General features: G+C 44.9%; 1 protein-coding gene across 3 annotated transcripts in view; it reads left to right on the top strand.

Moving 5' to 3' along the window:
* Fbn1 (fibrillin 1) overlaps positions 1 to 12,423 on the top strand; it is a 203,118-nt gene that overhangs the window by 158,579 nt on the left and 32,116 nt on the right. For all 3 annotated transcript variants that reach the window (XM_087654706.1, NM_031825.3, XM_087654705.1), the window contains 7 exon segments: positions 992 to 1,060; positions 1,154 to 1,279; positions 2,149 to 2,271; positions 2,899 to 3,057; positions 3,728 to 3,799; positions 6,525 to 6,650; positions 9,499 to 9,621. In XM_087654706.1, the coding sequence (XP_087510832.1) occupies positions 992 to 1,060; positions 1,154 to 1,279; positions 2,149 to 2,271; positions 2,899 to 3,057; positions 3,728 to 3,799; positions 6,525 to 6,650; positions 9,499 to 9,621 (798 nt within the window).

Below are 12,423 nucleotides of genomic sequence, written 5' to 3'. Positions count from 1 at the left end.
AGGAGACACCCAAAAGAGGAGCAGAAGAAAAGGAAGGAAGACACCCAGTGCCATTGATATCAAGAGGAGCAAACCCAGATTAGGATTTGGAAATATGGAATTCAGCCTTATAGAATAATAATAGTTAGCAAAAGGTCACCAGCTCAAACTAGAATGGGAGTTTGAACATATGTGAATCCACATGTTTTTATAAAACCAGGGCAAGGGCCAGGCTCAGAAGACTTTGATGATTATGAAAGGACAAGACTCATGTTCTTTAGGATGATACTATGGCTGTGTCACTTTAGTCACATTCTGAGGCATGACACTGGAAGAAATACCTTATCTGAATCCTAATGGCTTGATGGAGGAGTTATAAGATGATGGGAAAAAGTAGATTTGGGGGTAAAATCAAAATTTTAGCATCACACATGTGACACAGAGGAATTAGAAAATATCTGGACATCAAGAATGGCATCAGGTTTAAAATAAGAACAAAGGATCCCTGCACTCTGTTTGGAAAGGGTTTTAGGGATAGGCTGATGGTCGTTAATAGAGACATGGGGACATCCAGGAAGGAATGCTAAATATGACTGAAATGGAGTGAAGTTGGCAGGAAACAAAAATGGAGAGGAACTCTTTCTTAAAAGGCAGTGATGGAAAATAGAGAATAAAAAAATACCTCAGGGGCTGGGGATTTAGCTCAGTGGTAGAGCGCTTACCTAGGAAGCGCAAGGCCCTGGGTTCGGTCCCCAGCTCCAAAAAAAAGAACCAAAAAAAAAAAAACCTCAGAAGAATATATGAGCAGCATAACCGTGGGTTTCAGTGAGGTGGCTTCATGTTTGAGGAATGGCCCGTGCATGCTAAGGTAAATGGCTTTAAACTGGTAAATGAAAGCTGAAGATTCTGGAAGGTTAACATTTTCAGTCAGATGTGTCAGCATTGCTCCTGAAGATATTATTTTAGAAGTTTTAGATTCAGAGGAGCTCACGTGGAACTTTTGTTTCAATAGCCGAGTATAAAATTCTCTGCCCCGGAGGAGAAGGTTTTCGTCCAAATCCCATCACCGTTATATTGGAAGGTAAGGGTTCTCCTTTGCCGTAACATGTACACCTTTTGGATGGCCTTGGTTTCATTCAAGTCCTGAAGGCACTCGTTGTTTTCCTCCTCACAGACATCGATGAGTGCCAGGAGCTCCCAGGGCTGTGCCAAGGGGGGAAGTGCATCAACACCTTTGGCAGCTTCCAGTGTCGCTGTCCAACGGGTTACTACCTGAATGAAGACACACGGGTGTGTGATGGTAAGTGGTTGCCTACAAGATATGTTACCTCAAATACTGAGGACTGACCGGCGCCCCAACCAGGATACAGTTACCAACTGAGCTCAGCAGCCTGACTTCACAGTCCAAACAAGCTAGGAAAATCTATTTTCCCTAGACCAGCATGCATCCTCACTCAGTGTTCAGGGTAGTTCTAGGCTTTCCTCTTGTCCTTAGACACTTGTCACCTGTACAAGCATATTCAGATGAGCCTCCCTTAGAGCCTTCCTTTGTCTCTATGACAGCCAACGGCTTCATTCACCTTTTTTAAAGATGGAGAATTCTGGCCATTTTGCAATATGAAAACAATTAGCCCAAGGACTGTGGTGGGGGATGGGGGGATGAGGAGACTCCATCTACATCCAGGACTCACAGGACCATTTAGGGAAGAGACCTCTCCCATAATAAGGATTATTTGAACACCGTGGTGCATAAGACTTAGCACTCAGACTCACGGTTAAGCAAATATTCCTGTGCGCCACCTTGTTACCTGTTGCTAATGGCTCAGTCTGGATTATAAGCATATAAAATTCGTCATTATCTTCCTGAGGTATATTTGACAGCTATGATTTTGCCCATTTCCATCTCTCAGTCCTTTGGGGAGCATTGAGGACTGATTTATTAAGCGCTCATATCAGAAGGCATGAAATCCTTAGTAAACCTTCTTTACTGAAAATTTGACATAGAGGAAAGTCGCCCACAGCCTGAAGACCTGCTGTTCATACCTGGGTTTCAGGCCCTCCAGATAGAAGCTGTGCTCTTTCTGTCAACATCCACACTGAAACTGAACATCCACCCATCCCAGAGCGCTGTTTTCATGGTCTTGTAACACTCTCTCTTTTGGATTATAGATGTGAACGAATGTGAGACTCCCGGAATCTGTGGTCCGGGGACATGTTACAACACCGTTGGCAACTATACCTGCATTTGTCCTCCAGACTACATGCAAGTGAATGGGGGGAATAATTGCATGGGTGAGTCCAAGTGTTCCTCGGCGCTCGTCTGCAAAGGCCAGTCAAACACCTGCTGTTGGCTGTTGCCCTGCTCATCAGAGTGCTTGCCTCCTTTAAACTGTTGTAGTGAGATACTTGCACCTCCAACGTGTTCCTTGTAACCCAGAAGCCTGGCATTTTCACCGCCGCGTGTGTGACGGGGGGTGGTGGAGGATTCCCTTTTAAATGTGAGGTTGGAAGATGTCAAACAGTTTAATAGTACTTCTTCGGTTTGACTTATAGGTGTGTCTTTGTACAGTTATATTACAGCACTGACCTACAGCATTAAAACATCCTGAATCGGAAATAAGAGATTCCCTGCCAAATAGCAGTGGAGGATTGTATGAGGAGAGTGGGTGGAGGGCCGGGTAAAGTTTGCTAAAGCTGCACTCCGTAATGTCCTCATTCTGTGGCACGGGACCTCGGGAGTGCATTTCTCCAAGTGCCTCGCTTGTAGGGCACTTGTAGCGGCATGGGTAGCTGAGATGTTTTCTACTCTTACCACAGCGGGATCACCACATATCCTGGCCTTCTGAGACTCCCATTGTGCTCTGTCCGGTTGCGTCGATCCCGTGGGATCACCAGGTCTTTTGCGCTCCTTTCTTCTAGACATGAGAAGAAGCCTGTGCTACAGAAACTATCATGCTGACAACCAGACCTGCGATGGAGAACTGCTCTTCAACATGACCAAGAAGATGTGTTGCTGCTCCTACAACATCGGCCGTGCCTGGAATAAGCCCTGTGAACAGTGTCCCATCCCAAGCACAGGTGACAGTGAGCGTCCTGCCTCCCAGGGTAGATAAATCAGCTAGAAATTGCGAGAGAGAAAAGGTGTGTTCCTTATTTTCAGACAGAAAACTTGACTGCCAAGGTGAGCATTTACGTTTCGGTTGCCTTCGGTCCTTCCTGCTGGAAAACCAAGCGACAGACATTTCCTAATTTATATCCAAATCTATAACCAGAGCAGTAAATTCAACATGGTCCAAAAATATAAGCATTGTTAGCATGACTTCAGAGCTCCCACCACATGATTAAAACACTGGAAACATCAGGGAAACGAATATGATAAATAAATGAACATTTTTATTAAAATTCAAAACCAGCCTTGGGCCAGGGAGACAGCTCTGTGTTTAAAGTCACTTGCTGCGCGGGTGGGAAGGTATGAGTGGGTAATGTGTTGAGGATCCACATGAAAGCCAGACACAGCAACCAGGGTGGAGGACAGAGAAGCCTGTCTCTCCCTCGTAGTCAGCTGGGATGCCATTTTCCTGCAGTGTCTGAGTTACAGGCAGTGTTGCATCTGCAGTGTTTTCCGATGGATACATTTTCATAAATGATTTGCTCTCTCTCTCTCTCTCTCTCTCTCTCTCTCTCTCTCTCTCTCTCTGAATTCCTGCTCATCCCTGACCTCTATGCCTTCTTTGTTTAACTCTTGCAGATGAATTTGCTACCCTCTGTGGAAGCCAGAGGCCAGGCTTCGTGATTGACATTTACACAGGTTTACCTGTGGGTGAGTTGTAGCCTGTGTCCTTGGGAGCACGGTTGGCAGAGGGAAGGGGAGGTCCTCTGCTTCTGCTTCTGTGTTAAAAGTGGGGTGCATACACACCACTGTTTTCCTAGGTTTGCTCTTTCCTTTTCTGAGAAGGAAAGAATGTTAAATGAAGCCTCAAGCTGTTTTCAAGTCTTCTTGAAATAGTGTGACGCCCTCTGCAGCACCACCTAATGGACAGATGTCTGTACTGCTCACTATTAAGCGGGTCTGGGAAGCCTTTCTAAAGTAACCATCAAGCATAGTGAATCAGGCCCTAGGTCCACAAAGAGAGGACAGAGCCAGCTGACATTGGATTTGACTTTAATTGCCCGATTTTTAACGTAACTTTCCAGTTCTTTCATGAGGGTTGGTTACACAGCCCCCTTGCTTCTCAACTCTGTCTCTCTTGGCCTCTTTTTGGGTCCCTTGCTCAGAGAATTTCATAGACATAAAAGTCTTCAGTCCGAGGTCTCACGTGGGAGCTGAAACAGACCCTGTAGTGGGATAGGAGCTTGTACTAGATTCAGAAGCGCCACGCACGGATCAAGAAGCGTTGTACAAAGGTTGGCCAGCAGAGACAGTGCCCTTGTGGTTTAGAAGCAAATACCACCTAAGTCAGAGGAAGCTGATGCAGTCTCAGAGTGTCCCCATCCTGGTGTGATTTATAGCCATCCTCAGAAGCCCCCTAAACCTCTGCGACTTCATCTGGTAGCAGCCACCACGGCTTGCTTTATTGACTTATTCCTAGTAAGTAAAACTGAAGTCCACATCAGCCTTTCCAGTGACCTTGTTTAAGAAAACAAGGGCCTGGTCCAGCAATCAGCAGGCTTTCTCGGTGCCAAATCCATACGACTCCACAGACTAGTCAACATCCAAAGAAACTTCATGGTCTGGAAGGAAAAACTGCTAAACGACATTGGCATGGAGCACCTGGCCTTAGCCGTTCTGTTTTTCTCCTTCCCAAACATCTTTTAATCTGTCTAGAATCTGTGATTGGGAGTTAAGTGGCCTCTAATGGTAATAGGTCTCCATGGGCAGTCCAGGCATGTAACCCAGCAAGGCCTGGCCCCCACAGTTGGCAATCAGCAAAGACTTGAAATGGCATTAGCACCATCCTCTAGCAGACCTGGGAAGACCTCCAGCCACCCCATCCAACTCCCTTGCTTTCCAGTGGAGGAGACAGAGGCCCAGAAAAGGGAAGGGACTCACCCAAGGCCACCTAGCTAATCACTACCAGAGCTGGGACCAGAACCCAGTCCTGACACAATTTTCTTGGCTGCTAGCTCTGGGCAACTAGAAACATGGTACTCAGTGATGTACTTAGTGTTACCAAATCCCGCCATGACAAAAATAAAGCCTTATTCTATTTGAGTTTATAACCTCCCTCTGAAAGATCTTAGAACCGTTGGCATACAGAGCCTATTCCTGTGCATCTAAAACCATATAGCATGTGTGTTAATCTCACCCTAAAACACAGACTTCTCCAAGTGCAAATAAAATCCAGACAGGACAAGACAATGAAAACATTTACTAATATTCCTTTGTTGTTTTGTGCCTAACAATGACTGGAGATTTGACTTGGATGGTGTTTGCTAAGTTGAGTAAGGTCACAGCACTTCTATTTAGAACTAACAAATGTGTGTGGCCCTATTTCATGCTTTAATCGATACTAAAAGAGTGAATCCTAAATTGATTTTTGTCTGCACATAGAATGTAATTGTGATGTTACCTCCCATGGCTATTTAACATTGGTGCCAAAAGTCAAAAGTATCTGTATCAAAATAGTGACGTTTTGAAATTATACCCTTGGAGATATTTTTAAATTGGATTTTTAGGTTAATGTGTAAAACCATGGGCTTTATCGTGACATTCTCCATACACAAGTATGGTTGTACTTCTTGCCCATTCCTCTCCCCTACACCCTACCCTTACTGCCCCTTTGACAGTTCCCTTCCTCCCTCCAGTCAGCCTTACTCCTGCTTTCTGCTACAGGTATCCCATTACCCTACTTCCACCTCTCCTGAGATCCTGTTCTCCCTCGATCCTCTTTCTGGTTTCACAGCCTGCTTCTCCCCTGGAGAAACTAAACTGTGTTTTCCATTAAAGAGGTCAATTTGCTTTCAAACAAAATCAAACTCTTGGAAATGGGCCTTGGGCTGACAGGTTGTTTTCAGGGCGTGCTCTTCTGAAGTTTCTGTTGTTCTTATAAACCCTACCTTAGCTCATGGCCGTCCCCTTACATCTCAGGCAAGAAAATATCCTGCAGAGCCTCCCGATTATAGGAAAGCAAGTGCTTCTGTAGAAAGGCAGAAACCTCAGGACGAGACAGACACTTGTGTGTGTAGCCATACTATTCATGCCTGCCCAACAGACATGGTCTGTCGAACTCTGACAAGCAGGAAGAGGGGCCCTCCAGGAAAAGCAGACAAGCCCAGCCCTCTGGCCCTAGGAAACATAGTCTATTACAACAGCCTTCCTCTGATCGGACCACGTCTTCAGTCAGCCCCTCCTCATCTGGTTTACATGTTGCTCTGTAGTTCAAAAGTGATCCCTACCTTACAAATTGGATGTTTTGCAACAAAACTCAACCCAAAAGATATGGACTCCACATAAACAACACATGTGCCTATCTTTGTAATCCTGTCTCAGCCTACACGGGATCATGGGCCACACTGCCGCTCACAGGGGGCTTCTCTGTTTCTAGATATTGATGAATGCCGGGAGATCCCAGGGGTTTGTGAAAATGGAGTGTGCATCAACATGGTTGGCAGCTTCCGGTGTGAGTGCCCTGTGGGATTCTTCTACAACGACAAGTTGCTGGTTTGTGAAGGTGAGTGTGACTGTAGCCCATCTACAAATGAAGCAACAAGCAAGCTGCTTAACACCCTTGCCAAACTCTATCACAGTTCTACCACACTGGAACCTCAGCCCGAGAGGTAAAACAGAAAAATAATTATAGGAAAGTCTCCTAGAGTTGACAAAAAAGTTATTTTAAAAGGTAACCAATTAAGAAAAGTGCATGGTAGAGACTCACATGAGGTTTCTTTTGTCTTTTTTTTTTCTTTTCATTGACTCCCAGTGGGAAAACCAAGCTGTTCATTCTAGAACCTCTTCCCCCAACACAAGATATATCAGAGTCCCAGCTGATAGGGAAGAGCTTTGCGTTCCTGGGTGAATCAAATAGAGTGCTTTTGCTTCACTCTCTACAAAACAAACACAAGAGGATAGTCCTCTTTAACTGAATGTCAAAGTCAGTGTTCTCTTCCAAACAGAGACTCTGCTTCTCACAATGGAAACAATGATAAAACCAATATTCCAAACACACGAGAGAATTCTAGATGGCAAGAAGAGCAAATCTGAGCTGATATGGAAAATGTTGGCTTGCATGCACAAGAATTTCCAGTTGCCTCCTATAAGAGTCCCCGTGTCGGCTATAACACTTCACACTTTTCCTCCACGGGGAAGATAGAATTCTTTTACGTTTTAGTAGGAGAGACATTGCTCTAGAACAACTGGAGTCAGATTCTGCTTAATGCTTGAGTGGTGGGCCTCTAGCCAAATTTTACACATTATAAAAAGGGTTGTCACCTCTTGGAGCATGGGTTATGACACAGGTCAATATTTTGACATTAACAAACCTTTTTCTCCAAATTAGGGACTGTTTATAATCCACATGTAGAGTTATGTTCCATTAGTAACCACGTACTTGTTGGGCTCTCTTGCCAGCTTTCAACCACTGTGGCCAACTGGGCATGCATCCCTTGCCCTGCTTGTTGTGTGGGTTGTGGGCAGGGGTGATAGCCAGTCCAAGACTCTTTAAAGAGATAGCCAGTTCAGACCACAGCCCAGCTGTGGGGTTTCAAGGAACCATCAGAATTCGGTTCCTGCAGAGAAGGCACTGCTTTTGGAAGAACAGGGAGCAGTGGATCTTATCATGCTAGAGGTGGTTGTCTTCCTCATGGCTGTATGTACTCGTTCCCTTCTGGTACATGTCTCAGGATACCTGCTACTTTTTTCCTTGCATTCCCTCTTCTTTCCTTTTGTCAGCCCCTTGGATGCTTACCCAAATACCCCCTTGCCGCTTACATTTGCCAAAAGTGCTGCCCTTGGCCAGGACACATAGGCAAGGCCACCCATGAGTACAAAGTCAACCCCAGATCTTGCAACATACATAAGAGTGAAAGCCAGCTGGGCCAGGGCAAGATGCCCTGCTGTCGGGGAAGACCCAGCCTGCTCCAGCCACTCTATCTGCTTATGAAGGTGTCAAGAAACAGTCCCATTCAAAGAACATTAAAAAGATTAAGTGCTCCAATTTTTAGTTTCCATTTCACAAGTTCTTCGTCTTCGAGGTGAGTGTTTAAATGCACTCAGCTGCTTCCCAACACATTCTTAGCTGTCAAAATAAATCAGAAAATGAAGGTTGACTTCATGCGTGTCTCAGCTATCCTGAAATTGGAGTGGATTCCAGGAATGTTTGGGGGACTTCCATATTTATACTTTCCACAAGGAAGTGCATGAGCAGATGTTAGCTTCTCGTGTCACAGAAGCGCCTGCCTGTCACACCGCTTGGCTTCTAATGTGGCATGATTGACTCTGTTTCTTTACAGTTTACAACCAGGGCAGAACTAGTGGGTAAGGTGACGCTGTGTCCATCAGGACACTGGCGTGCTGTTTATGGGTTTACTGCACAGAGAGGTGCAGTCCATCTCACCTCAAACGGACACTCCCAGTCCTGGAAGCTCCACCAGCCGCATTTAAGTTTTCCCACCTTTTAAGCACCAGCCTGATGTATTTCTGTTGTGGCTCTTCCTGGAGAAGTCTGAACTAACATCTCTTCACTCTGGGTAGGGCACTGACAGCAGAACAAAGAAGCAGCTCTTCCTTAGACTTGCTTAGTGGACCAGTAAGTTTACTGAATTATGCGCAGGAGCATAGGCAGCTACATCACCAAAAGCCTTCCGTATTCCCACACGAGGGACAGTTCGTGAAAGCTGCTTCCTGAGTGACTCGCAGGCAGTTTGGCCGGCCCTCAGCCAGAGTCTCCTGTTTATGCCTTTCTACCTTGGAACTTCCTGAGTCCTCGAGGCTCTTTTTCCCTTCCTGAGCCTTATGTGTCTCATCTCCTAGAGGACAGGATCCACCATTGCTCTTGTACTTCCTGGTGATGGAACAAATTTATAGTGACAAATACAGCTACTATGGCTTTATAGTGATACGTGTCTACTATGATTTTATCATAGTTTCTCTGCTTTAAAGCTTCTCTGTGTTTATCTACCTGCCCTCCCCTCCATCCCCACCCTCCATCTAAGCCTGGAGATCATGAATCTCTTTGCTGGTCCCATAGCTTTGCCTGTTCCAGAAATTCAGATAGTTGAAATCAGAATGTTATAGAGCCTTTTCTGGTGGCTTCTTTCACTTATTAATCCACATATGGGTTTCTCCCATGTCTTCTTGCAGCTAGCCAGCTCACTAGAATATTGCCTGATAGTCTACCATCCTAATCACCACAGTGTATTTATAATGCATTCACCTACTGAAGGTTATCTTGGCTGCTTTCAAGGTCTTGCCATTATGGATGAATCTGTCTTTTCAAATGATTGATCCACCGTAAGAATATGTGTTACCAACTCAACACCAGACTCCATTCTCCTTTGAAATAAACGCTTTTCTGCTTGCAGATATCGATGAGTGTCAGAATGGCCCCGTGTGCCAGCGCAATGCGGAATGCATCAACACCGCAGGCAGCTACCGCTGTGACTGCAAACCCGGCTACCGCCTCACCTCCACGGGTCAATGCAACGGTATGTAGCACCCTCTCAGAGGCCATCGCTGTCATGGTCCTGACTCAGCACTTCTTCAGAGATTCGAAGGTTAAGGAATAGAAGTGAAGATGTGGGTCGATAAACTCAAAGTACCTAAAGAGGGAAGAAAAGGGAAGATTGTTAAAATAGCTAAACACTTAGATTTTCGCCTTCCTTATAAACAAAATATTGACAAAGCCAAAAAGAGGTCACTTACACAAATGAGTCCCTATATCCCTACCCTACCCAGAAATACCCATTACCCACGTACATAAGCCTACAGTCCTCTAATCAGTGTTGCTGTTGTTGTTGTTGATGATGATGATGATGATGATTAGCTTCTACATAATCTCCCGTAGACAGGGAAGGTTTTCATCAGACCTTCTACTTATGCTAGATGCCTTTACTCCCTTGAGTTGGAGCAGACCTTCCTGCATAAATAGATATGAAACATGAACACATGCACACACACACACACACACACACACACACACACACATGTACACACACAAAGAGACACACATACACACACACACACACACACATACACACACCACACCCTTGTCTTCCCAAACATCTTACTGACAAACATCACTCCCTGAAGACAGCAAACAAGCAAATCTTGGCAGACTCATTACCTCTCAGTACCTACAGTAAGCAGAGGTTAGGAATGTCTGCTGTCCACTTTGTCAGAATGTGGAAGAAAAGAGTGTGTTGTCCACTTACATTTGGTCATTTGGTCAACACCTGAGGATTTCCTATAGCTAGTGGCATGAAAACTCAGTCCCTTGTGTTAAAGCTCAGAGGCAAACTCATACTTCAGACTGGTCTGCATCTAGACTTCAGTACAGTTACATTGTACTTACGAGTGTGTCTCCCTGCTCAGGGCTCACATCCAAGTGAGTTTCCTGGGCTTTGTGCACTTGTGAATGAAACGACAGGAGAGGAACCACGGTCAGGTTTTCCTTGGCTCCCTTGCCCAGTTATAATTAAGTGGTAGGAAGTGTGCTGCTCTCTGCAGGATATTTTCCATTGTTTAGTGAAAGCTTGGTAGGAAAAGGGTGTTAAGAACAGAACAAAAAAAATCACTTTGCCAACCAAGATTTGTTTTGTTGAGTTTAAGGGAGCATGTGTAAGGATTTAGCATTCCATCAACGGAGCTGAGACCATCCCAAAAGTAGAGATACAGAACAGGAAAACTGCGTCCCTGGCTGATATGAAGCACAATCCCCCCTGTGACATTGGGCTCTAGCTGCACTTCCCTGCATTTTACTTTTAAGTTATATATCTTTGGAGCTGGGTGAAAGGCGGCCAGTTAAAATAAAGACTGGCTGGTACACCAAGTGTGCCATTGTAGACCATTTACTCTGGCCATTAAGTTGGGCCATTTATAGATCAACAAAAGGCGATCAACTATGGCCTACTACAGCTCACGCCCTTTCGTGTTTTCTTATAGAATGTTAACCTAAGCTGCCTCTGGTACTATCAGGGAAAGCCTGGGCGAGCAGTTTATGTGGCCTACAACTCAACTTCCCCTCATTTATTGAGGCCCTTGAGCCTTGTCACTATTCAGCCTTGAATATTTGGAGATTTTATTCTAGAAATCAGTTCGTTCCCATTTCACTCCTGTTGCTGATTCTTGAGACAGGATCTCACTATTTAGCTCAGGCTGGCTCAAGCACACACTTTGCCGTCCCACCTCCTGAGCGCTGGCTACCACGCCAGGCTGCCGTCCTACTTTAAAACTATTTCAAACCATGTTTAAACACTGTCTTATCTTGGTAGTTTTCAGACAGAATGCAAAGCATTCCTCTCTGCCTGCATTTAAAGCGGAAATATCACCCTCTGAGATTTTAATTTGAATTCATACAATCATTGTTTAAAAGTCCACATCACAGTGGTCCTAGCTCTACACGGCGGTTGAACTGGTGCTCAAGTTGCCAGTCTGACATCAGTAGTAAATCCTACCCCTGTAGAAATGCCTTTCCCAGCCACATCCTCAGCCACTGTCTTACAATCTCTACTCTTTCTGTTTGGGATCCTGCCCCTATTCCAAACCTCCCAGGAAACCCTAGACATGCTCTCCTGGAGATTAAAAAATCTGCCTCTTAGATAGTTAGACGGTGACTGACCTTTCTCAAGGGAAGCTCCCTTTTCTGATGATAAAAATAAAAAGCTCTTTTCTTTGCCCAACCATTCTTCCTTTTAAATATTTTCTCAAATGAGAATAGTGATACTTGTTAACGGTTTTCTGTGTAGACTAGCCACAGTATAAACACAATCCCTCCTATACTTGAGACTTCTAAACAGTGTTACAATTAATGGGTTCTGCCTGGAGCTGGCCAAGGTCTCTGCCACAGTTAGGCCACGTTGCTCTGAGGTAACATTTCTGTAGATTGAAAGCTGAAGGAGCGAGGCTAACTGGGAGCATCTATCCAATTATGGTTGTGTCCCATTTTAATATAAGCACGATGCGTTTAACTTTACTATAAATTTTCCAAAGCCTCAAAGTACCCATGATCTAGACTAAATCCTAGAGATATCAATTCCACACCATGCTGTTTAGCCACTGTAGAAAGCACTTCCCCCATTCTGAGCTTTACTTTCCTCTTTCAAGATACCTCTGGTGGGGTAGCTGTTTCCTTGGTTCACCTGGTACTAATGCTCTGAAAGTAAGCTCTGACCAATTCCAAAGGAAAAACTGGAGAGAATGCCAGTGTCTGCTTCACTGCCTCAGTTTCCAGTTAGGATTATCTCTGAGAGCAATGCCTCAAGATGATCTGCCCAGTCATTTTATGTTCT

The sequence above is a fragment of the Rattus norvegicus genome, chromosome 3 (assembly GCF_021556685.1).
Source record: "Rattus norvegicus strain SHRSP/BbbUtx chromosome 3, alternate assembly SHRSP_T2T, whole genome shotgun sequence".
NCBI classification, from domain to species: domain Eukaryota; kingdom Metazoa; phylum Chordata; class Mammalia; order Rodentia; family Muridae; genus Rattus; species Rattus norvegicus.
The sequence above is the reverse complement of the archived record's forward strand: the minus strand, read 5'-3'. Positions and strand labels throughout refer to the sequence as shown.